Source organism: Aulonocara sp. 'chitande type north' Nkhata Bay, linkage group LG4, assembly GCF_057382095.1.
Source record: "Aulonocara sp. 'chitande type north' Nkhata Bay isolate Kocher_YH1m ecotype deep benthic linkage group LG4, A_spYH_male_GT1.1, whole genome shotgun sequence".
Lineage (NCBI taxonomy): Eukaryota > Metazoa > Chordata > Actinopteri > Cichliformes > Cichlidae > Aulonocara > Aulonocara sp. 'chitande type north' Nkhata Bay.
In genome coordinates this window covers 19,457,483-19,482,996 of record NC_141347.1, presented here as the reverse complement: position 1 = coordinate 19,482,996, position 25,514 = coordinate 19,457,483, and the positions used below count along the sequence as shown (strand labels likewise).

Below are 25,514 nucleotides of genomic sequence, written 5' to 3'. Positions count from 1 at the left end.
TTTGCCTGTTAATTCATCTTAGAAAAAAAAATACAGTATCAGTGTATTTTGCTATCTGGTGATCATGGGAAAAAAAATATTTCTGTCATATTTTGTGGCTGTTTTTACGGATTAAACCTTCACATTAGCTAAAATATCTATAACAAAACAGCAAACAAAAAGATCTAATGAAGTGCACCTTAGGTTAGCTTTCATGCTTGTCAGACTTATTTTTAAACAAACTCCTGTTAACAAGCTGGAGTAAAATGTAAATTTTACTCCAGTTTGTTAACAGGAGTATTTTCACTCAAAGCCATTTGAGAGTGCGTTCTCTAATCAAGTACAAAAATTAGACTGTTAAAACCTTCAACAATTTCACCTGTGCAAACTGCTTATCTACCTATTAAATGAGTACTAACAATGCCATCACTCATGTCCAAGACTGAATTGTTCCCTGCTGTCAGGGGCAACGGTTGCTGTGGACACCAGAGGCAGATGAGGGTCTTTGATTGTTACTGTAGTCATCTGTTTTTCCCATCTCCTTTCCCTCTCCGTCCACCCAGTTCTTTTACCTTTCTCCCTCTGTCCTTTCCTTTCTCCCCTTATTCCTGCTTGTCTTCCTGCGTTCTGTCCCTCTCCCTCTGTGTCTCTCTCCTTCTGTCCCTCCTTCCCGGTGCTGCTCTATATTTAAAAAGGCCTGTTCAGCCCAAGTTATTCTTGCAGCTGCTCGGGAGGGGAGCAATAAAAGTTTAATGGTAGAAAAAGGGTCTGCGGTACATTGGGTACACAGCGGCGATGCCGGCTTACATGCAGGAAGAAGGAAAGATGGAGGAGACTGGAAGGAAAAGGGAGGGAGGCTATGAGAAAGAGAGCTCGAAACAGAAAAGAAAAGCCCGGGTCTCAAGTTGGGATTGATAAAATCACTGTAAAGGTTGTTCAGTGACAGTGAGGAGATGGCTATGGAGAAAGGAATGAAGAAAAGGTTAAACTAGCATTGAGATAGATAAGGGAGTGATGAAAAGGCAGATGGAGGGCGTTCTTAAGGGGTTCCATAGGAGGAGGGGAGACAAAACAATAAGAACTGAATAAAGAATGATAATGAAAGAATGGTCTGTAAGGGAGGATGGTAGGGACCGAGAGCGAGAGAGCAAAGCATTTGTTATACATTATTTACTCTCTCGGAGCAGCTAAATAGAGTGGCAGATACGCATTTACTTACTGAGATGACTTAAAGCAAAATCATGTCATGCCTGCTTTTGTTTATGTTTCCATAAGTTGTAGACAGCAGTTTAAAGCAAATTGTTTCCACTCTTTAATGACAACGTCAAAGAATAAGTCACTAGGATAGCAGTAGGTTATTTTTAATTAGGCTATATAAAGCATATTATATCTTTAACTTGGTGGTGGTGCATATATATGTACATGAACGTACCTCAATGTGACAAAGCAGGGAGGTAGAGAATGAATTTTGATGCCTTCAGCTTTCAGCAAATCAATATGTATATATAGCTACAGCTGCTCAGTTTTTCAGGTGTACCCACTTTGCTGATTTAAATGAATGAAAAATTCAACCTTTGATTCAAATTAACTGAAAAGTTCGTCTTATTAATATTAACCTTTGTTAAACTCACATTTATAAACCATTATCTAACATTAACTGGTTTCTTTTAATTCACTTTGTATCAAATACTCAAGTAAAGAGCAAAACATTGATTCCTGATTAATTATGTTTGTGTGTGTGTGTGCGCGCGTGTGTCCTCACGTGTGTTTCCAGAGCAACGATGCCTCAGGGAGTGCATGGAACTGGATGTACTTCATCCCCCTCATCATCATCGGCTCTTTCTTTATGCTCAACCTGGTGCTGGGTGTGTTGTCGGGGTAAGTTTATGTGCATGTGTAAATATATAAAAAGAAACAGTCCCAACGTGCTTTACAGAGGTCTCAGGTGATGATGTGATGTGCAGGGTATATACTTGTGTCATGTGTGTGTCTGCAGCGAGTTCGCCAAAGAGAGAGAGCGTGTGGAGAACAGGAGTGAGTTTCTGAAGCTCCGAAGACAGCAGCAGATTGAAAGGGAACTTAACGGTTACCTGGAGTGGATCTGTAAAGCTGGTATGTATGACTGAGTGCATGCCTGGCAACATTTGACCATATAAAAACACCTGACATGTATTACAGTGTAATACATGTATTACAGTGTAATACATGTCAGATGTCACAGCAAATTTCTGCTTAGATATTAACACTCAAACCACTGGAAATTCAGAAGACTTAATATATATTCAGCTGTAAGTTTGAAGACCAGCTTGTGTGATGCTGGAATGAAAGTAAACCATCACTTTTTCCCGGAACGTCAAAGTAAACACTTAAAAAATGAGGCCAAAAATCCCTTTTTGTGGATTTTATCATAAAAGCAGTCACAGTAAACATGAGTTATAATGTGACATTATCACAATCACTTGCACAACAGTTGTTATTCAGGGAAGAAGGATCCATATTACATTGTATTTTATAGTTATAGCTGAATACACACTGACACCTTAGCACTGACAAGTTTTGGTTTGTTCTTATTCAAAAGTTTCCCATTGCAGCTGCTCTATATGGTTGTGCTTTCTTTTTGCCATTTTTTTCAATGTCATTTACCTTTAACATAACACATATCCAGTAAAGCAGTGACACAAATTTAATGGAACTTATAACACATATTATATCTTGAATATCTTACAGATTACAGACCCTTGGATAGAGAGTTTTGTCCACCTCTCCGGCCTGGTAGCTATCTGTTGAAGGCAGGAAATGTGAGAGAAAATAAGAGTAAAAGAGGGTCAAATCGAATAAAGGGGCAGATAAAGGGGACAGAGCTTTGATCTTCCTGAAAAGACAAATTTTACATAAAAACACAGAAGCTAATAAAACAAAAGAGGGACTACTGAGTGAAACAGAGACTATGATTTTAAAAAGATGTATGAAGATGTTGTGGAACTTACACATAAATGTATAATATATTCACATTTTTGCTTGTGTGTTTTGTAGAAGAGGTCATCTTGGCGGATGATGAGAATGAAAATGAATATGATGGTATCAATTTCCTTTTTCTTTTCGAATGTAACATATAAATATGCATAAATGAATAGCTGAACTGTTGTGTTGTGGGTAAATGTATAAATATATTTGTACTGTATAACAGGTTCTCGTAGGAGAGCCACAAAGAACCACAAAAGCAAAGCTGAGCTTCTAAATTCAGAGGAAGGGGAGGGAGACCTGGGAGTAGGTAAGATGTGTTGTGTTTCTCTCTCTCTCTGTCTGTCTACCACACACACACACACACACACAACAAAGCCATTTTACATCCCCTCAGAGAACACTGCATTTACTTGTTTTGTTTTTTTCTGCAAAAGCTCCCAAACCCTACACATTTCTACCACAGCTCTTAACCTAAACCTAACTCCATGATAATCTTGCTTTAAAACACACTTATTTCCCATTATGACTGTAAAAAGGAATTTATATCCCCACATTAAGAGTAGCACACAGGAGAAACAGACCCACAGTCAAAGGCAAATCGCAGGTACACAGAGATGCTATCTTATCTTGCATATCAGCATTACCTGACCCTCCTCTCCATCCCTCTCCCGCCCTTCCCTCTCCTTTCTCCCTCTCTGCTGCTCTGCACTCCTAATGTTACATTTTCACTGTCCCCGAGCCCCTCATCTTTTTTTCCCCTATCTTTAACTTGCCCTTGTTATCTCATTCCCGTTTCTCCGCTCAAACCATTTTTTCAGCACAGTCATTCTAGGCACTTCTCTAAGATTCTGAAAGCAAACTTTTTTTCTTCATTCTTTAGAGCAATAATGGACATGGTGCAACCTAGAAATTCAAAATTGATAAGGCAGCTTTGATCATGTGCTACCTTTAAGTGAATTATACATCAATTTGTACTTAAAAAGCAGATTCAGTGCCGAAAGGTTGATTGAATTGTAGTGTTCCAGCAAATAGGAGGTCCATCGATATAGTTGACTCTACTTTAGTAACTGTCCACTATAAAAGAATAATGCATTCTTTTACTCTCCTAATAATTTACAGAAATAATGGGATGGGATTTTTTGCCTGTATTAAAAAAAAATACAGGCAAAAGATAGCATTAACATTTTAGTGCCAGTGATTGTGTCGCCTTTTTGGTCACTCATTGACTTCTTTTCATTTATGTCACAGTGCAGCTGTTGATACACGATGTGCCTCATTTATCCTTTTTGAATGGTAGGTTCACCGTTTGCTCGTGCCAGCTTGAAGAGCTCCAAGCTGGAGGGATCGACTTTCAAGCGGCGGGAGCGGCGGTTTCGCTTCTTTATCCGTCATGTTGTTAAGTCCCAGGGCTTCTACTGGACCGTGCTGTGTTTGGTGGGCCTCAACACGCTGTGTGTGGCTGTTGTGCACTACGACCAGCCTGAACCACTTTCAGATTTTCTATGTGAGTAGGAGGTGAATGCTTGCATACTTAGTGCAAGTATGGGCCGATTATCTCCGCAAATGCACAAATACTTTCATCACAGATTATTGGAAAAGGAGTGGGTGAGCAAATTCTTCATTAATGTGGCTAAATCCATGAAAGAGCTGACCCAGTCGTTTAACACAAGCGCATCCAAGCACACACAGTTTTCCTTTCATGCAGACTAAGTCTTTTTCAAAAATGGTTCTGGGACGAATACACACACAGAGACTCGCTCAGGTTTTCACCCTCATCTCTTTTTGTGTTCTTCCCTCTGTGCAGATTTTGCCGAATTCATCTTCCTGGGAATATTCTTGACAGAGATGTTTGTAAAACTGTACGGCCTGGGCAGACAGGCCTACCTCAACTCCTCCTTCAACTGCTTCGACTGCATTGTGAGCCCTTCTCAGTCCACACCCAATAAGAAAATAACACAATGTACAAACTCATAAGCGGGTCTATAGACGGACTTTACACCTGTGGGATGAAAACAATAGATGAAAAAAACCTCTGCTATAGACTTTACACAAACACAAATGTGCCATACTGCACTCTGATGTCTGTAGATTATTTGCTCAGTATAATAAATAACTATCTATAATTGCATATGCTTACATTTATATTAGGTGATATGTGGTAGCATATTTGAAGTCCTTTGGTCCATCATCCAACCGGGCACATCGTTTGGCATCAGTGTGCTACGAGCTCTCAGGTTATTGAGGATCTTCAAAGTCACCAAGTGAGTCACTTGTAATACAGTAATGATCATACATTAAAATAAAGGACATGGTATTATCATCATTTCCATGTGTCTGTTTCCCAGGTACTGGGCATCTTTGCGTAACCTCGTCGTGTCTCTGCTCAATTCCATGAAGTCCATCATCAGCTTGCTCTTCCTGCTCTTCCTCTTCATAGTCGTCTTTGCGCTGCTGGGCATGCAGCTCTTCGGAGGACAGTCAGTGTCTCTCTCCTTCCCCTTTAACAGCCATGATTTAATTTTCTGCTAACCTATTGGTTTTTGCTAATTGCCAGTTGACCTAAGGCAGTTTTTCAGAGCGCTGGTTTTTCAGACAAACATTTGTTGTGCTTGCCTCTGGCTCTCTCAGTCGTTCTCTCTATGCTCACTGTTTTCTCAGCTCCTATTATATATATATATTTTTTTTTCATTCTTTCACTGCTAGGTTTAATTTTGAAAGTGGCACCCCTCCAACCAACTTCGATACATTTCCCGCAGCAATAATGACGGTGTTCCAGGTAAGCAGAGGAGAGCGATGTACTGTAAAAGGAGAAAAGGGGAGGGAGAGGCTAGTGGAGGGAGAAAAAGCCGCAAAATCGAAGACAAAGCTGGATTAAAGCTAAACGCTGAAAGGACTAAAGAGGATTTGCGCGCGAGGAAGTGATATAAAATGTAAAATGCTACTCTAGAACCCTTAAAGATTATTAGGTGGGAGCATAATTCTGCTAAAACATGTTCAAATATTTAAGTAGTGTGTAGAAAAGGGTGAGTCTGTTCTTTGATTATAGCATTTTGAGCAAATATGTGGATGTGAGAGTGCTCGTCATAGCATCGTCTGAATATTTGTGTATGTTTGCCAGATCCTGACCGGCGAGGACTGGAATATGGTGATGTATGATGGCATCAAATCTCAGGGTGGAGTCAACAAGGGCATGGCCTTCTCCGTCTTCTTCATTGTACTCACGCTTTTTGGCAACTGTATCCCTTGACAGTGACATTGCAGATAAGCCTACATGCATGCGCAGCTCTCAGATATTTAGAGTGGAGACATTTGTAGATGTATTTTACACATTTTTACTTTACTCACAGTAAAAAGTCATACAAAGGTTAAATGCAGATTTATTTTTTACAGTTTTCTTTAGGACAGCCTCAAAGGTGGAATAGTTAGAATGCTTCTTTCTACCTATTGCTGTTTGCTGTTGTTTTGTAGTTGCTGTTACTCTGAATAGAAGTGCTACTTTTTTTCTTAGCCTGACTTCCTTTAATCTTTTTTTTTGGCATATCGACATTGAAGCAATTAGTCTTGCATTGAAACATCGAGACATTGCACAGAAACCATCCGACAAACAACCTGCATGATGGTCTGCCTGAGAAGCTCAATTCACTGCAGGGGCCAGGCGCTCTCCAACGGTCACTTGCAAGAGCTTCAGTCAGTGTTGTATTTACTGTTTTATTCACTGACAACCTGTTCTTTGGCACAGCTGACAAAAGATCAAAGTGAGAACGTGTAAGAAAAAGAACAATCTCTGAGAAATAGTCATGCTTCTTTTATTCATGCTGGACTGAGGGCAGAGTCAGCTCTTCATCTTCAGCTACAGAGTCATATTATGTACAATCTCAGTTCTTCAAAGGTTTTGAAGCAGTGGACAAACCCATATATAACATGGAAAACATATTAAATGTTAAAACTGGGACATTTTACTGCTTTATAAAAAAAATACTGGCTTGTTTTGAATTTGAAGGTGGCAACATGTCTCAAAAAAGTTGGGATGGGGCAACAAAAGGCTGGAAAAGCAAGTGGTCTAAAAAGAAACACCTCAAGGAGTTTGCACCCAGTTAGGTTCACTGGCAACAGGTCAGTAACATAATTGGGTGTAAAAAGAACATGTGAGAGAGTGAGAGAGTCTCTCAGAAATAAAGATGGGCAGAGGTTCACCAATCTGCAAAAACACTGTCAACAAATTGCAGAACAGTATTAGAAAACTTTTCCTGTAATAATGCAAAATTTTGAGTGCTTTGAATATCTGATCATATGCAGTGCATAATATCATGAAATACAGAATCCAGAGGAATCTCTGTGCACAAGGGACATGTTATGTAGCGCTGTGTGGAAACACAGGGAAGCACATAGCAGACAGGGATGATGTGACAACAAGCGGAGGAATACAGAGAACCTAAATGCACACAGGATCATGAGAGGAAGGGAAACAGCAGGGAGCACCGCTGGAATTAATACAGCCTAACAGGACAGGGAAGCAAAACCGAACACAGAGAACACAGGATGAGAGACTGTCAAAATAAGACAGGAAGTACGATAACACTTGACACTGGGAAGCAGACTAACTAAGGAGACAGAAAAGGAACACCGAACAGGAGAGGCATGGAAACAGAACCTAAAGACCAGATGTCAAAACTAAGACCAGAAACTACAAATATAACACAAATAAGAAAAACAACTAAAAGAACCAGAACCAGGAATATATACATTGAATCTTCGAATATTAAATAACCTGAAATGGATGCTCGCCTTCAGGTGGCACTGCATTGAAAACAGACAGAATTCTGTGATTCTGTCAATCATTGCATGGGCTTGGGAACACTTCTAGAAATCCCTTTCTTTGCCACGCAGGTTAAACCTCTGTCAGGCACAATCTAGATTGCTAGCATTTTGTCAGTAATTAAAATAGTATATTTTCTCAGGTTAAACATTTGATATTTTCTTTGATATACTGTGAATAAAATATGGGTTTTATTCGATTTTCAAACCACTGCATTCTGTTTTTATCTACATTTTGTACAACGTCCCAATTTTTCTGGAATTGGGATTATAATACCAAAGTGATTGTCAACACGGAGATGTCACTGTCATAATCCTAATTGAGATTCTGATAAATCCACTGTCCTGGCATATACTGATACAGACCTGTGTTGTCATCTGTAAGTCGAACCACACACTGTTAAGGGATCTGTATCAAGGATGATACTGTAGCAATAATGATACGCTGCAATCCAATACATCAACTTGCCAAGAGGTACATTATAATATAAGTGGCTTAGCCAATTATTTTATCTACATTTTGTATTCTCTTGCACAAACAATCTCCCAGATGCTGGATTGCTTTTAACTCTGTGTTCAGACACTCTGCTGAATGTGTTCTTGGCCATCGCTGTGGACAATCTGGCCAACGCACAGGAACTGACCAAGGTATAGTACAGTCTAATATGAGTGCAGTTTCTTACACTAACACATTAACCACGAGTTATCCTCCTCTAATCAATGAACTTCTTCTGCTTCCCTCATGTGAATTTTTCCTGCCTTTATCATATTTGGGTTTTGATTTATTTTCTAATCCACATTTGCAGGATGAACAGGAAGAAGAGGAAGCTGCCAATCAGAAGATTGCCCTGCAGAAAGCCAAGGAAGTGGCTGAAGTTAGCCCACTATCTGCTGCAAACCTCTCCATTGCAGCGTGAGTCTCTGTCTCTATTACTTTTGTGTCACCATCTGGGAGTCTAGTACTTATGTCGGACTCAGCACTTTGGGAAGTGGACGGTATAGCACAGTTGAGTGTTTGAAGTCAGGAAAACCATCAGTGAACCATAATCTGTTCAAGTTTGGATTCTTAAAACATCACTTCATCACCTTATGAACGTGTGGTGATGTTGGTGATTGCAAATAGTCTTTCATCACAATGAGCTTTATTGACTAATTACCCTTCAAAAGTACACAGCCCCACTTTTTTCTTAGAATTGCAATATATTCATTGATCAAATAGCATCTTCCAAACTGACTTTTTTCTGTTTCAATATAAAATTTAAAGTTCATGAATGTAAAAATTCTCTGTATATTTTGCCATTTTGTCATCATAGTGGAATAAATCATGTCTTCATCTATCTGGCAAGGAAAGGAAATTGGGGATAGCCTAAACACACATATACTTGCTTCTCGTCCTTCTCTCTGTCATCTCTTTCTTCTCCTTTACTTTTCGTCTTAGTCTTTGATCCCTTTTCTCTGTACACACAAGGCTCTGTACTTTCACGTCTGGTAAAGTTCACACACTTTGCTCTCAGATACAAATACGTGCATGAAAATACGTTCAGCACAACACAGGAGTACCATGTTTGTTTTTAAATACCATACGTAATAGCACAGTCATGTCCTTAGCAGTTTGGTGTGTGAGACTGTGCTCACTCATTGTCACTCGCAGGTACAATGAACAAACATGCCCTAGAGTTTTAGCTCAATACACTCACACGTACATATGCTTATTAACATTTCCATCATTTTATGAATCGCTTAGGTTCTTGTTACTGTTTGTGCCGTGTAGTGTGCTTCACTATGAAGTGACCATCTGTGTCTGTGTAATCAGTTTAATTTACTTGGAATTATGATATAAATATGTCTTATTTTCACTACAGTTTATGTGTATCTGTCTGTATGTGTGTATGTGTGTGGATGTATGTGAGTGTGTGAGAAAAGAAGTTTTCAGGTAATGTCGGTTTGGTATAGTATCCAGCATTTCTTCTCTAGGTTACCATGGTTTTTTGTCCAAATTTATCCAGAAAAACAACCTTCACAAACCATGCTGCCTAATTGCTTGAATCTTTTGAAAGCAGACTGTAGGACAGAGGTTTACCATAGAGTCTCGGTTAAGCTTTAAGCATTGTAGGGCTGCAGATTGCCTTACGTTCTACTGTGCCAGTGTAAATCCAAATCCCTAATTTCTGTGGTGCAAATAAAAGAAAGAGAGAGATAGAGACAGAAAGACATTTAAATTCAAGAGGAGATCGTCCCTGTTTTCCCAAGGAGGGATTTTAAACTTGGGGACATCAGTGGTGCATGAAGAATCTCTTAAGAAGATATGGCAGACTCAGAGAAAACTACGTAAAACCAAGGCAACACAAGTCCAGTTTGTACTCTCAAAAGGAAATTGCTCTCTCTTAAACAGCCATGCATTCTAAACAGAGTGCAAAGACATTTTAGGAAGTATTATTCTAATGATAGTGAATAATTTTTTTAAAAGTTTCAGCACTGTGTTTTTAATAAGCTTAAAGAAGCCTTTGGAAACAATAAAAATCATATTAAATTAGGTTGTCCTTATAGATTTGGTCCTTTAAATTATTAGCGTGCTATTTTGTGTTAGGAAGAGGATCATGCACAAATTCTGAATTCAGAAATAAATTCATGACCAAAATGTATCTACTTTTTTAAGTGCCCCTAACCCTCTTTAAGACAAAGCAGAGCATTTCATATTTAAAATGTTTATTTTTAAATCTTACTGTAAGCTTTTCAGGGTTTATCAGTTTTCAGTACAGGTCAAAAATATGCAGATATTACATGTTTTATTAAAATTTTAAAACATGTTGTCATAATGCCAGTGTATGTTGTCATGTAGGATATACCCACAGGACCATATTTTGGTAAGTATTTTTTTAATGTAGCAGCTTCAGTGGAAAAAGAGAGTGAAGGGTAAACATGTGCAGTACATTATAAAGAAGTAAAACTGATCAGCGCACAACAGCAGCACTTGGGAAGGGAAAATGAGTGATAGAAGAAAATGGATTTTGTTGAGTGTGTGTATGTGTCTTTTGTGTCTGTGTGTACGAAGGGTTGCATTCCAAAATGCTTAAATTTTTGACAAAAAATATTCTAAGATTCGCTTCCATTTTTGGATTTCAGGATTATAATTTACTTTTTTAGTAGTTTAGACATGTAACACTTTTGTCGTGGATAGCGATAATTTTTTTTAGAGTTGGCACTTTGTGTTTTTTTTCCTTTCTTTTAAAAAAATAAATGGATAGCCCATTTTGGAATGAAATCCTCCTTCTGTTCTTTTGTGTCATCTCACTCACCAGCTGTTTCCCTCCTCAGCAACAAAGTACACAGTGAGTGTCACAACGCTTCTGACCCCTTTCTGGACTGGTATTTATTTATTTGTTTATTCATTTATGACTTCCTTCTGTTTATTGACTTTACAACCATTCCTTGCTTTTTTCATGTTTTAGATCTCTATCCTTTTCTTGGCCCTTTGTTCGTAACATCTGTTTTTTTCAAAATTATTGTACATATCTGGCTTATTTTATTTTATTTTTTTTAGCTTTTTCTTTATGTTGGCTTATTTTTTAAAGTACTGTTTCTGTTGCCTACGGCTGTTGCTTTATTGTCATTGACTGTTGGCCCTGAGAGAAAAGTAAGTTAAAGTTGATAGAAATTTTGGAGGGTAAGAAAGGAGGTGGTCACTGACAGTTTGGGGGTGTTTTTTTATCTCATCTTTTTGCAAAAACAAGAAATCAGTTATTCTAACTAATATAAACCATTCAATTCAGCTCAATGGCTATTTTTGCTCTGCACAAAATCTGTCCATTAAATTGTATGTACTTTAGCATGGGATGATTAGTTGTGTATAATTTGAACAAATTCGGACCTCGCCTCAGTGTTATCCTCCACACTGTTTCCCACGTGGTTTACCAAAATAGGGCCATCCTGCCTTGTGCTTCGGCAAGCTGTGCAGATACCCAAAGCCCTGTTCTGTTAAGAGCTGCGTTGTTTTATAGGTCCAGTCAAATGACCCTTTAAGTGTCTGTGGCCCCCAGTGTGTCTTTATGTCCTTGCTATTTGATGTACTTATATTTTTAGTGTTGGTTTCCACTTCATCATTCTCATGTCTTTGTGCGTTCATTTGCATAGCATCAAGTCTTAAAGCAGGTCTTAACGAGGCCAATCCCTTTCTACCTTTTCCACCATTCTTCATTTTGCAGCAAGGAGCAGCAGAAGAACCACATTAAGGGAGTCAACAAGTCAGTGTGGGAGCAGCGCACCAAGGAGCTGAGGAAGCAGACTCTGGCATCCAGCCGCGAGGCCCTCTATAACGAATTGGACGCAGATGACCGCTGGAAGGCAAGGACAGGGAGGGAGGAGCACAACAATGTAAAGGAAAAGGCAAAAAGGGCCCCTAGACTTGTGCTATCAGTGTACACAAGTTATGGCCACGAGTGTTGATGATGACTTTTATTGGTTTTCATTTGTTCTTGTTAATCATTTATCGGTGGCTTATTTACCAACTATGGTCTAAATATTGGTTGGAAATTTCCAATATATAACTGAAATGTAGGTCTTCTAAAGTTTTGCCTCCTCTCATGAATTACAAAATTTGAAATTATTCCTTCTGTGCTGTTTCGCTATCCATTCGTTTCCTTGCAGGTCAACTATTCACGTCACATCCGTCCAGACATGAAGACCCATCTTGATCGACCCTTAGTGGTGGACCCCCATGAAAATCGTAATAACAACACAAACAAGACAACTGGCAACAACTCAGACTTCTGTGTCAGCCAGCACCATCCTGAGCACCATGGCCAAGTGGGAGGGGATGGTGGAGGAGGTTCAGGTCCACCCAGACCTCCCATGGAGCGGGGAGAATCCACGGAGAGTAGACGGAGCCGCAAAAGTGAGCATCACCACAGCTCTCATGTCCGTCTGGATGCTACAGTGATTCCTGGGCCGGGTTCAGAGGAGAGGGTATCCAGGCGCCATCACCACACGCGGACTGGGAGTCGAGGAGGAGGGCAGTCCGAACACAGGAAGCCAAGGTCACATCGAAAGAATGCTGAAGATGGTGAGGAAGGTGGGGGAGGAGCTGGAAAATCTGGAAGACATAAGAGCAAAGGAGTGGATGGGAGTAGGGAAGGAGGAGAGCATGAGCGAGCAGGCAATGGCGGTGAGAAGAGGTCAAGAAGAAGCCGGCGTGGAAGCCAAACAGAGGGCGAGGGGAAGCGTATGTGCTCACACAGAAGGAAGTATGTCATTCATTTTTCGTTTTCCAGTCATCCTTTTTACAATCTCCTCTAATCTGATGGCTGTAATTCTTTCTTTGACCTCTTCCTAGGGACTGCAGTGTCCCAAACCTATCTACCACACGGCCCATCCAAAAGAGTCTCTCAAGGCAGAATAGCCAGTACAGTGAGGACATGGACAACCTCATGAACACCAAACTGGTGTCTGGTTCTACACCACCTAGCGAGGGTCGCCCCTATCCAGTGGCCAGTCACACTGTCACCCCTGGATTTGGATCTGCCCTTCATCTTGCTAACAGTGGCACTCGTGGAAGTTTGGTCACGTTGGATAGTTATGGGAATGTCGGACATCACCGTGCAAACAGTGTGATCAGGCTGCCCCACCCTGATTATACTGCTGTGGACATGCCCATATTTCCATCCACCAATGCCATACTGCAAGGTAGGGGTGAATGGATGTGTTTTTCTTTTCTTTTGTATTTCTTCTGCTACTTTATAGCTCTTTACAATGTTTTCCTCCTACCTTCAGTTAATAAAAATGCCAACACTGAACCTCTGCCACCTCCTACAAATGATGATGAGGAAGGAGGGGAAGGAGGGCCTAGGCCCATGCCTCCATATAGCTCCATGTTCATCTTCTCGACCACCAATCCGTAAGTGATACGTACTAACAATTACCAATGCACAGGCTAGCACACGTAGTATATGCACAAATTGCAAACTGAAACACACTGTCTCATAATTACCAGTTAACCATATAAACCTTTGGCTAAATCCCTATCCTAATGAGGACACATCTTTCCTTAAGTGTGAACACAAAGTCAGCAACACAAAGCAAAGATGAAAACCAGCCCAAAGAGACTTGAAAGCATGAGAAACATAAACAGGTCAAAACAGAGGCTGCAAGCCTGACTGCTCATCACTGCTTTTGTTACTTGTTGAAGTTCAGGCTCTGGCTGCTGGGCTGGGGTCAACATGCACTCAGCTTTATCATCATTCTTGGCTAGCTTTGCGTTAGCATGCTGTCTGTGCAGATGTTTGCAAAGAGATGAAGCAGTATAATACTATAATGGATGCAGTTTCCATTTTACCTTCACGCTCTTGTCCTTTTGTGCAGTGAAAAAAAGTAATGTCCATATCTCCACTCCTCTAATGCTGTATAGCTGTTTTCTGTTGCCTACACTTTGCACAGTCAAAAGTCAGCTTTATTGTAGTTGACTTTTGATCCAAAAGTATGAGATAAAGTTGATTGTTGGTATAATATTTTGAGGGTAGGGAAGGATGTAGTTAGTGTCTAGACAGCTACTCTTGCCTCTTTAGTTAATTTGATGCAGTTTGGTGTGGATTTAGCAGTCTATTAAATTGTCTGTACCTTACAATGGTTTGCCCAATGGATGGAAAATGGAGGCATGAACCACATATCAGTTATCTGATCCTGATAGCTACACCAGAAACCAAGAAAAGACTGCCACTGCCCGGCCACTGACAAACTGATGGATTCCCAGATTGATATTTGGGTAAACCCTGCTTTACTTTAGCTTTTCTACTGTGGTCCCACAATTGCCCACAGTGCTGATGGAAAGATTGACTTGCCTGTCACTATCTCAAAAACTATTTCAAATGAAGCTCAATCATAATGTCATGCAAGGCTGGACTGGGACAAAAAATCGGCCCGGGCATTTTGACTAGAGACCGGCCCACCAGGATAAAGATTGAAAATGTGACGTCATTCAGGGGTAAAACCGCAAAGGATTCTGGGAACTTGTGGCAAGAGGTACTAGCGCACGCAGGCTTTCAATTGAACTCAGTTACACAGCGATAAAAAGAAACACAAAAAATGGCAAGAAGCTGTTGTATTATTAACTGCAACAGCCGGTCGCATGACAGCCACAGGAAGCCGATCGTTTTTTTTTAATCGGATTACGTCGTTGAAGAGAAATGTTTTAAGCCATGTTTCTGAAGTAAGAGCCGACGGATGGTCTGGATATACCAAATATAACGTCCCAGAACACTCCAGCTCACAGGTTAGTCTGCTCCAAGCATTCCCACAAAGGTCAGTCTGCTGTTGTAGTTAATGCGTCATTTTCATAACATAATTGGTGATATAGGTTACAAGCAAGTCTGGCGCTGAACAGAAATTGTCGCGCTATGCTCCTTTATTTATTGTGCATAAATAGTGAATTGTCCTGACACGATATTGCGTTTCGCTTCTGTTATTATGGTACATTGACAAAAACATATATGTTTATTCACAGGATAAAACAGTTTTTTTGTATCACTAATTGTCCAGTGCGATTACAGCATACAGTATTATTGTCACTGCTACATTTCTGTAATGAACCAGAAATTATTTCCACTGCTAATTAATTACCATTGAGCTCAAAGGTCCTATTAATAAACAGTTAACGAATGTGTATGAAGACGATTTGTGAGACTGGTAAACTTACCTTTGTTCGTACGATGGTCTTTCGTTCTACACGGTGCATTTCAAGGTCCTGTACCCCTCCGTCAGTAAACTGTTCCTGGGCTTGTTGCAGTGACCTGAAGTTACTAAACTTCATGAGTGTATGCACTCACCCCAAGAACCGTGTAATTATAAATATGAGCGTGGTGAAAGTTGGGCAGCACGCTAACGTATTTTGTCCCTCTGTGTGCTCGTAAGGGTCTAACCCTTTCACTGGTTTGATTTTTCCTCGTATCTTTTCTTTGTCTTTTCGTCGAGTCTGTCTTTGTACGGACCGGCATTGTTCTCCTTCGTTTTGTACATTCCTTTTTTGTGCGGCAAAGAAAAAACAAGAAGGTATTGGAACCGGAGAATGAACGTTTTGCGGTGCTGCAAATGCTTGCGTTTGATGCGGTACTTGGATTGTTTTGCCACGAGTTCCCGGCATGCAATGCGCGAAAATCACGTGATTGCTAAACAAGGGGGCGGGTGCATTCGGCCTCCTCGGCTGTAATTGGTCCAGCCCAGAGTCGATCATGACCAACTGGCCAATCCAACACCTTTCATTATATATACCCTTCCTAAAAAAAAAAAAAAAAAAAAAAAATCCATCGGCCCATAAAAACAAAAAATCGCCCGATGGCCAGTCCAGCTATGATGTCATGTATTCTAGACTGTGCTGGCATAGCATGAAAAGAGGTCATTTGCTAAAATTTGTTGAAGACACAAAGCCTAATTTTAGCAAATGAGCAGGTCTAGTTTGTGTAAACATTAACACAGAGCTGTTTAAACATTAGTTGAGTATTTGAGAGGGATTTAAATTTTGTTTAGCCTCCACAATGGCCTTCATTATAGTTATAAATTAAACATAATGGTATGCATTGCATTAATGCAAGAGAAAAACAAATATCTTTGTCTGCTCCTAGGTTTCGACGAGCATGCCATTACATTTGCACCCTGCGTTATTTTGAGATGTGCATCCTGCTGGTCATTGCAATGAGCAGTATTGCCCTGGCAGCTGAAGACCCTGTTTGGCCCAATTCCCCTCGAAACGATGTAAGAAATTCATCATACATGTATTATTGGTTCTTTTGGCAACAAAAATATTATGCATATAATTTATCTATTAGTTTTTGTATTTACTCTCAAGGTTATTTTTGCCATCTCCCAAGCCTTACGTGCGTGGAGGTCTGAGCAGTAAATGAATTAACTATATAGAGTATGAGATAGAACATATAAATCCAGCACTTAAAATGATTATTGACAGTTTTATAGTGGGTAGACAATTAAGTGGCACACACAATATTCAGGATTTTCTGTGTTCAGACTCAGCAAAATGATACAAACTCACAGACCACACATGCACAGGAAACAGTTGAAGTTTAAAGTACTGCCTTCTTTAGTAATATAATATCAGATGATGCAAAATAAGTGCAACACTGCACTTATCTAAAATACAAAATCATCATATGCTCACTTTTTCTTTGTGCAGGTTCTGCGCTATTTTGACTACGTCTTTACAGGAGTTTTTACTTTTGAGATGTTAGTAAAGGTGAGACAAATCAGCATTTTTCCTCCGTGTTGAGACAAACATTCTCCTCTTTTTGATAAAGGCTGTAATGGGTCCTTGTTTTTGGTCTCTTTTCTAGATGGTGGATCTGGGGTTGGTCTTGCACCAGGGCTCTTATTTCCGGGACTTGTGGAACATCCTTGACTTTATAGTGGTTAGTGGTGCTCTGGTGGCCTACGCCTACGCCTTAGCGTAAGTCTCCCTCCTGCTTCCCCCTCTGCTCTCTTTTCTCCTCTCCCGCTCCTCTCCCCTCTCACTGATACCTTGGAGTACAGCGTCCCCTGTTCTTCTTCACTCAACCATGGCTGATTTTTGGCCTCTACTTTCTCTATCCTACACACTTTTCTTTCATTCACTCGCATACATTTTCTCTCTTGGCACTTTTTCATTCTCTTGTGTCCTGTTATCCTCCACCATAAACCCAAGTCTTACCTTTATTTAGAGTGCAAAAGACCTGTCCTCTTTTTTTGGCCATGTCCTTACTTCATTTCTCTTACGTTCACATTTTGCTCCTGCAGTCCTTTAATTTTTAAGCTCCTCCTATTTCAAGCTCCTTCCAGCTTCTGCGTAAACACTCCCACATTATAAAATAGATCCCAGCATCCTCTCCCTATCTACCTCCCCATGTGAGAGGTGAGGACCACCCTTTGCACCTGTAACCCTTTAGTGCCCAGGGCGTTCTAAAGTAAAAGGGCCCATGCAAACCCCGGCCAGGTCACCAAAATTCTCAACTACGTTCTCTACTACAAAGCAGGTACTTTAATCTTTACTTGATTTGCATGGCTGTAAAGATAAAAATACAACTACATGTTGATTACTGAGTTAGGCTGTAGATAATAAGTGCTATGCTGGTACAAAGCATGAATTTTGCTTTTGCATGGTATGTGAGAATATAAAGCAATTTATAGATTTAGAAGTCTGCATTAATGTGATGTCATGTTTTGGATATAATATATACACATATATGTAGATATTAGGGGTGCAACGATACACAAAATTCACAGTTCGGTTCGGGTCGATGCTTTGGTGTCACGGTTCGATATTTTTTTCGATACAAAAAAATGTTCATGCCTTTTTAATTTGTCATTTATTAAAATTATAAATATATATTTATATCGCCTCTTTCAGTGCGCCCCAGGGTGGCTGTGGCTACAATGTAGCTTGCCATCACCAGTGTGTGAATATGTGTGTGAATGGGTGGATGACTGGATATGTAAAGCGCTTTGGGGTCCTTAGGGACTAGTAAAGCGCTATATAAATACAGGCCATTTACCATTTACCATATTTTAACTCAAAAGTACAGTTTTTAAATTTAATGTTGCTGAAACAACAAAATAATAATAATAAAAATATCTATCTGATCGAGAAATCACTCATCTTTGGAAAAGAGAGTTTATAACAGAGAAATGGCTCTTTTCAAAATAAAAGCTATACTATACGCTTCTTCTGGGCTATATTCTCAGCAGCATATTAAACATATCAGGTCCCCATAAGGAGAATCATGTGCTCTGACTAAATGATCCGGGTAAAGTTTGTAGCATGCGTGCTTGTTGTTTTTGTCTGCTTCCACTTGTCTTTGCACTAGGATGATGTCGGCGTAAATGTGCAGTCATATTTGTTGTGTTCCCAGTAGTGCTGTCAGCGTTAATCTCGTTAAAATGACATTAACGCCATAACGCGGCAAATCTCCGTTAACAAGTTACCATGGATCGCCCCGTGCGTGGGGCTGGATGGCGTTAACACGTTAACAAGCTAACTGTGCTAACGCACTAGTTCCCACAAATTGAGCATTGCGTGGCACATCCGACATACTGTTTTACTTTTGTCCATGACGCGCTTACCATCAGGGTCATGCTTCACATGAAAACCAAGATAGTACCAAACGCCAGCTCTGAATGAGGGTGGGGGAGGTTCAATTTCGGGTAGCGTTAAGGCAGTTGCCATGTTGCAACGAGCTTAGCTTCTGTCTTGCTAGCTCGCGCTGCGCTCAGTGGATTTGCACTCGACAGTGCAGCCTAGGCGGAGTAGTCGAACGCACATCCACTGAGCGCTCAACACAGACAGCATGGTCAGAAGAAAAGTTGATAAAATAAATAAAAAAATTTGTATTGTTCGATACATATGCATACTGAACCGAAAGCACTGTATCGAACGGTTCAATATCGATACGAGTATTGTTGCACCCCTAGTAGATATGTTTCCGCATAATATATTTGTGCTCTCAAATTAATGATAATGATATACCATAGATTTTTACACAGGTCTGCAATATGTGAAGACACTGGATATTGTTTTTACTGTGGAAGTGACTGAAAGCAAACCTACATAGCTTAAACTGCTATGAGCTTTTGGACACTTGGATTATAAGGCACCTAGCATTCTTCTGTGTTGGGTCATTGAAGTTGGTGGACTTGGAGCCTCTTGGATGGAGGATGCTCTGCTCATTTTAACTTAAACACCAGTAACATACACTTATGGACAAAAGTTTTGGGCTTCACACTCTTTTAACTACAGCTTTTGCCACAGATCAGGCACCTAGCCATACAGTCTGCCTTTACAAACATTTGTTGTTCTAAAGAGTTCAGTGAATTTAAGCATGGTGATAATATAAGACACCATACCTACAACAAGTCAGTTCATGAACTTTCTTCCCTTTTAAATATTCCACAGTCAACCTTAACTGGTATTATTGCAAAATGGACCACAACCACAATATGGCAGACCTTACAAAAGTTACAAAGCAGGGTTAGGCAGGTACACAGTGTAGAAAAGTCACCAACACACTGCTGCAGAGTTCCCAACCTCCTCTGAATTTAACAACAACACAAAAACTATGAATTAGGAGCTTCATAGTATGGGTTTCCAGGCTGAGCAGCTCCTGTAAGTGTAAATAGGTGATACAGTACAGAATTTGTATTAATCCGAATATATTTGACAGTTTTATTTAAACTGAACTGAAATGAGAAACTTTCAGAGACTCTGTGAGTGTGTTCTGTATCTAACCACTTGAGGTCTTCAATTAATATACTGCAAATTAATATGGGAATAGCTAAGTGATACAAATAAATTAATACATTTTGAACTTTTGACTTTATACCTCTCTGACCTGTCTTCCCCATGTGATGTTTGTGTAATGTATGTATGGTCAGAAGGGTAAGTCGGCGCTGGCAAAGGTCGGTAGCCTTAACCCAATTTCCTTCGGGGTCAACCTTCAGGATCAATAAAGTTTTATTGAATTGAATTGAATAAAACTGACACTTGAGTAATGACTTGAACTAAAGATGACACCTTGGATTTTCATAGTCCCAGAATGATATCTTGTGACGTTGTCCCCTCAGATCTCCTCAAACAGTTGGGGTTTTTTTGCGGTCCTAATGACCCATCTTTTATGCCACCTTTACTGAACTGCTCCTCCTCTGCACTTTGTGTCCATTCTTCCACCTCTTTTTATCATACATCACGACGACACTCAAAATGTACTTAGTTTTCTCATCATTCTGGTCTCGGAAAAGTCTGTGAAACAGTGCACTTTCACGGGTATTTCTCCAGATATATCGAAGAAAATATTCTGCACGCTTAAATGAAGAAATAGGCTTTTTTTTGTCATTCGGTAATTTGTTTACTGAAATTAATGAGAGTCTCTGGAACTATGGCAAAAATGTTAGAAATTTTGGCACGGTCACTGGGAATAGTCGTGAATTATTTCACCAAGATTCAGGTCTGTGCCTTCAGCAGTCTATCCCCACCAGTGGGTAAGAGTTAAACCCAACAAGTTACCAATAATCTCAACTAATAAAAACCTTCCAGCTTTCAAATGCAGTTATGCTAAAATAGTTTTGGTTTAATCTAACATAAACTAGGTTGTCCAGCTTATCTGCTCACTTTATAACTATGCCGTAGTACATTGTTAAAGTCCAGCTGAATTAAGAACTCATGAACATGGCAGGTGCTCCACGGTTCTGGTAGAGGTGATCCATTGTCAAGACGTTCACTCTTTGTGAATCATCTTTATATGTGTGTGTGTTTTAACCAACACTCTTTCCCCTCATTTTAGTTGAATTTGTGTCTCTCTGTTTGTATATACAGAGATCTTTGTCTCCACCTTTTCTGTGTGTCCCAACCTCTTTCTGTTTCACTGCTGAATTTTCTTTCTCTGTGTATCTTCTCTGCAAGACCAAATTCATCCAGTGGAAATGTTGAGTATGAATTATAATGTAGCCTTAATCTGAAGAAAACGAACAAACAAGCCCAATTTGACTATAGTAGAGGTTTATCATGCTAATGGCTGATGGGAGATCGGAACCAGTAAGAAAAGATTCCTACCCATCCAGATAGTACCTTAATTCAATTGGTGAAATCAAACAGCACTCCTGAAGCGATCAGAAGTCTTGTTGGAGATGTTTATCACTCCCTTAATCAAATTATTCTGGTCTGAGGGCTGCTGTGTCTTGGACCACTTATGCAGCTGTCCTTCATATTTCTGCAGTCAGACTGAGGTTCAGATCCAGACAGGCTCAGAGTCAGAGATGATGACTAATCAAGTTTGGTTTGCCTTGAAGCGCACGTTGACATTCTAAGATGGTTTTTTTCACCAGGTAGTGTTTACTCTGCTATGTGCCTGAAATGAGTTTATATGTGGGCTTGCTGGTCCTTAATAATAGTAATTTGAATATTTAATTGTTAATCATGACGTTTTACACATTAGATCATTTTCAGAGTAGCACTAGTTACCATTTGAAATCTTGCACACTCATCAAGCAGTTTTGTTTTGTTGTTTTTTTTTGGGGGGGGGGGGGGGGGCTAAATTGTGAATGTAAGAGATTATCTGAATGTGTGAGTAGGTTGGTTGATCTAACAAGAGAAGGTACTGTCTTTTCTTTTTTCCCCTTTCTCTCTCTCATATGGATGTTTCCCTCAAAATCCTTCCTTTTCTGTGTCCCATTCTGTTTCTTTATCCCACCTTGTCTCCTCTGTCTTGTTGTTCTCACCTCTTACTCATATCTCTCTTCGGACTACGAGCAGCAGCGGCAGCGGGTAAAGTTCTCTCACTTTTTCCTCCTCATTTTCTTCTTCTGCACTCTTGGTATCTGTTTCTCTGATCACACATCTCTTTCCTTCTCATTCATCCATTGTCAAAGTTGAAATGTGTATCTGTCTATATTATTTTTCTTTTTTTTTTTAAATCCATTGTTCACCATGGAACAACTCGGACTCAAACCCAACTAAACCTCATCTTAACTTCTGTCAGGTCCTCAGCTGATTCACACAGATGCAAAGGAGATATTTGTGCTTTAATTGCAGGTTTTTCCACACATTTTTATTTCAATAAATATGGATATGAACATGATCAAGAAAGAAACTTTTAACCAAAGATGGATAAAAACACAGACACAGTGATTTGCATACACACACACACACACACACACTCATGCAGATACACACATTAGTGGTGGTTGTGTGCAAATACACACACAGCCACCACCAGTCTGCCATCTGGTCTAACAGCTGTAAGACACAGGCAGCTGTATACACAGCTGCTGCCCCCCTAAGGATCACTTTCAGTGACCTCTTCACCCTGATCTGTACACTGGATATGTGAGGATTTGTTAAAATCAGGGCATTTGAATTACAGTCAAATTTTCTATTAAACTAATCGCAGCCAGTTTACATAAAGTCAGCATCAGTTAACTCCTGCATTGTTTCTTTAGGCTCCTGCAGCCTTGTACACAGTGCCAGCCCAAATCCAGTATTTGACATGTCTAGATTACAGAAACCTATTCAGAAAGTTTGGACAACAACACCTTTCACCTTGGAAGCTATAGCAAGTAGCTAGGGATCTTAAGCTACTTGCTATAGCTAGAGAGATACCTATGGCGTTACCACAGAAACCCATAAAGCTAGGTTGGTAATGTCTGGAAGCACAAATCCGACTGTAACACTTGAAGATAAGGAAAGTCTGATCACAACATCTGATTTAAGGAACAAATCTGCCATGTCTTCAGTTTGAACATAGCCTTTGAGGTCTATTATAATTTAACACTCTATGGCATATGTGCCTGGACAGTTACACTGCCAAAGTGAAAAAAAACAAAGAGAGGTTTGGCTCAGCATTTCATTGGGAAATGCTTTATAAAATCTTTGTCTTGGCCAAAAACCATGCAAGACAAGATTCCATGCTGTCTGAACAATGCTGTGAAACAAGCTAATCCTGGAGCTTATAGAAATTAACTAGATGAGTCATCAAGAGAGAGTTTGGCTTGTTCATTTAAAAAGTTTTTCCCATTTTTAAGCACAACAACACTACCAAATTGTGGCATATGCTTGAAATTGAAGGCGTTTTGAAAATGTGTTAAAACTTTTAACGCATTTACGGTGACGAGCAGAAGAGCCCCTTGCTTTGCTCCTCTTACTCAACTGCCCTACGACAGAATACAATTTTGTTCTCGCTGAGAGTACAGCTAAACTCTCTCTCTCTAAATGTCTCTCTATAGAATAAATTTCTCCACCCCTCAAACTGCTGCTTAAAAGAAGAAATACTGCAGCATGGAAAGCAAGGTTTCAATGCAGCATGAACAGATTTCACCATTAACTGCGCATGGGCAAACTGAGGCTTTAGTGTTTTTGAAAGGCATTGAAATACATTGCAAAACACTACACAAGGGAGATAGCATTCAGACAGGAATGATATCAGTTGTTCCCATAGCATGTACTCTAGTTATAAATCCCCACCTAATTCTAGCATGTAGCTACGATGTTATCCTCACACTTAGGAATAAGGCTAAAGCGTAATCTGATAGCAATGCTGCATGCGTTGCTATGCACTTAACCCAGACGTAGTTACTCATTGATTTTGAGTTAACTCGGACACACATGCCATCAAGAAATGGCTGCCCATCGCCATTTTGGAATCGAGAGGATTAAGGCTTTCATGTGCTGCGTATACTAAGTCTGCTGAGACTTGTAACTTTCACTCTCCTGTGTGTACATGTATGTCTTCTTTGTTTTTGGTGTGTAAACACGTGTAGGGGGAACAGCAAGGGAAAAGACATCAGCACCATCAAGTCGCTGAGGGTACTGAGAGTGCTACGACCTCTAAAGACTATTAAACGACTTCCCAAACTCAAGGTACGCTTGCGCAGCAAAGAGACTCCATTACTTATATTTCACTTTTACACAGATTATTGATGAAATCTACCTTAAGGTAAGTACAACAACCAAGAAAATTAAACAAATTACACCCTGATCTACCATCATCTATTATTCTTTAACCCCCCCTAATATTATGTTGTTCTCTTGCTTTGTCCTCAGGCTGTGTTTGACTGTGTGGTGAACTCTCTGAAGAATGTGCTCAACATCCTGATCGTCTATTTACTCTTCATGTTCATCTTTGCTGTGGTTGCTGTTCAGCTCTTCAAGGGGCGTTTTTTTTACTGCACTGATGAATCCAAAGAATTTGAGCGCGACTGCAGGTCAGGAAAAAAAAATCCAACTCCTTTCACCTTGCGCTGTGAAAATGTCCTGGTGACCTGCATAACTTTTGGTTTAATCCTTAAAGATTAAAGTGTCTCCTCTCCATCCTCTGTGTCATACCTAATGCAAACGTTTATAAGTTTTTTTCCTTTCAGTCCTTGTGCTGATTTTGTGTTTTTCAGAGGCGAGTATCTGGTGTACGAACGTGATAACGAAGTGAGGGCGCAGAAGCGGGAGTGGAAGAAGTACGATTTCCACTACGACAATGTGGCTTGGGCCCTTCTCACCCTCTTCACTGTCTCTACTGGAGAGGGGTGGCCGCAGTGAGTAGCCTATATGTGAATATATTCATTCATAAATAGAGCAAGTGTGGATATTGACAACCTGTAACAATACTTCACTGTCACTTCAGGGTGCTGAAACACTCGGTCGATGCGACTTACGAGAATCAGGGCCCAAGTCCAGGATACCGGATGGAGATGTCCATCTTTTACGTGGTGTACTTCGTGGTCTTCCCCTTCTTCTTCGTCAACATCTTCGTAGCTCTCATTATCATCACTTTCCAGGAACAAGGCGACAAGATGATGGAAGATTACAGTTTAGAAAAGAATGAGGTGAGCAAGGATTCCGAAACTGGAGCGTTGCATGATGGAAAGGCACGATGCAAACCGAAAATGTCTTTTTCTGCTGTTTTTGACAGAGAGCCTGTATAGACTTTGCCATCAACGCCAAGCCTCTGACACGCCACATGCCACAAAACAAGCTAAGCTTTCAGTACCGTATGTGGGAGTTTGTGGTGTCACCGCCATTTGAGTATACCATCATGGCGATGATCGCGCTCAACACAATCGTGCTGATGATGAAGGTAAAGGCCTGCAAGCTCCAAACAAGGAATAAGTAACGCACAGAACAACATAAACACCAAGACAGCCACCGAGTTGCTGAACTTAACGTCTAAATTTATACCATTAGCTCTTGTTGCCTGCGCCTTAAAAAAAAATACAAGCAGCCTTTACTAGTCTGGAATGATTCAAAT

The 25,514-nt window shown here is 40.1% G+C and overlaps 1 protein-coding gene across 11 annotated transcripts in view; it reads left to right on the top strand.

Annotated features, from left to right (window-relative positions):
- Positions 1–25,514, top strand: part of cacna1aa (calcium channel, voltage-dependent, P/Q type, alpha 1A subunit, a) — a 90,088-nt gene that overhangs the window by 31,166 nt on the left and 33,408 nt on the right. For 6 of the 11 annotated variants that reach the window (XM_086288923.1, XM_086288928.1, XM_086288922.1 and 3 more), the window contains exons 7-31: positions 1,754–1,857; positions 1,976–2,091; positions 3,013–3,057; positions 3,167–3,250; positions 4,241–4,447; positions 4,748–4,860; positions 5,092–5,204; positions 5,289–5,420; positions 5,647–5,719; positions 6,062–6,179; positions 8,339–8,406; positions 8,565–8,671; positions 11,074–11,124; positions 11,961–12,129; positions 12,403–12,998; positions 13,088–13,437; positions 13,525–13,648; positions 16,365–16,494; positions 16,931–16,990; positions 17,088–17,200; positions 24,034–24,133; positions 24,317–24,477; positions 24,661–24,801; positions 24,891–25,092; positions 25,179–25,343. In XM_086288923.1, coding sequence (XP_086145049.1) covers positions 1,754–1,857; positions 1,976–2,091; positions 3,013–3,057; positions 3,167–3,250; positions 4,241–4,447; positions 4,748–4,860; positions 5,092–5,204; positions 5,289–5,420; positions 5,647–5,719; positions 6,062–6,179; positions 8,339–8,406; positions 8,565–8,671; positions 11,074–11,124; positions 11,961–12,129; positions 12,403–12,998; positions 13,088–13,437; positions 13,525–13,648; positions 16,365–16,494; positions 16,931–16,990; positions 17,088–17,200; positions 24,034–24,133; positions 24,317–24,477; positions 24,661–24,801; positions 24,891–25,092; positions 25,179–25,343 — 3,642 coding nt within the window. The remainder of the gene's footprint in view (positions 1–1,753; positions 1,858–1,975; positions 2,092–3,012; positions 3,058–3,166; positions 3,251–4,240; positions 4,448–4,747; positions 4,861–5,091; positions 5,205–5,288; positions 5,421–5,646; positions 5,720–6,061; positions 6,180–8,338; positions 8,407–8,564; positions 8,672–11,073; positions 11,125–11,960; positions 12,130–12,402; positions 12,999–13,087; positions 13,438–13,524; positions 13,649–16,364; positions 16,495–16,930; positions 16,991–17,087; positions 17,201–24,033; positions 24,134–24,316; positions 24,478–24,660; positions 24,802–24,890; positions 25,093–25,178; positions 25,344–25,514) is intronic. The other 5 variants (XM_086288931.1, XM_086288927.1, XM_086288930.1 and 2 more) reach the window with 3 other exon arrangements.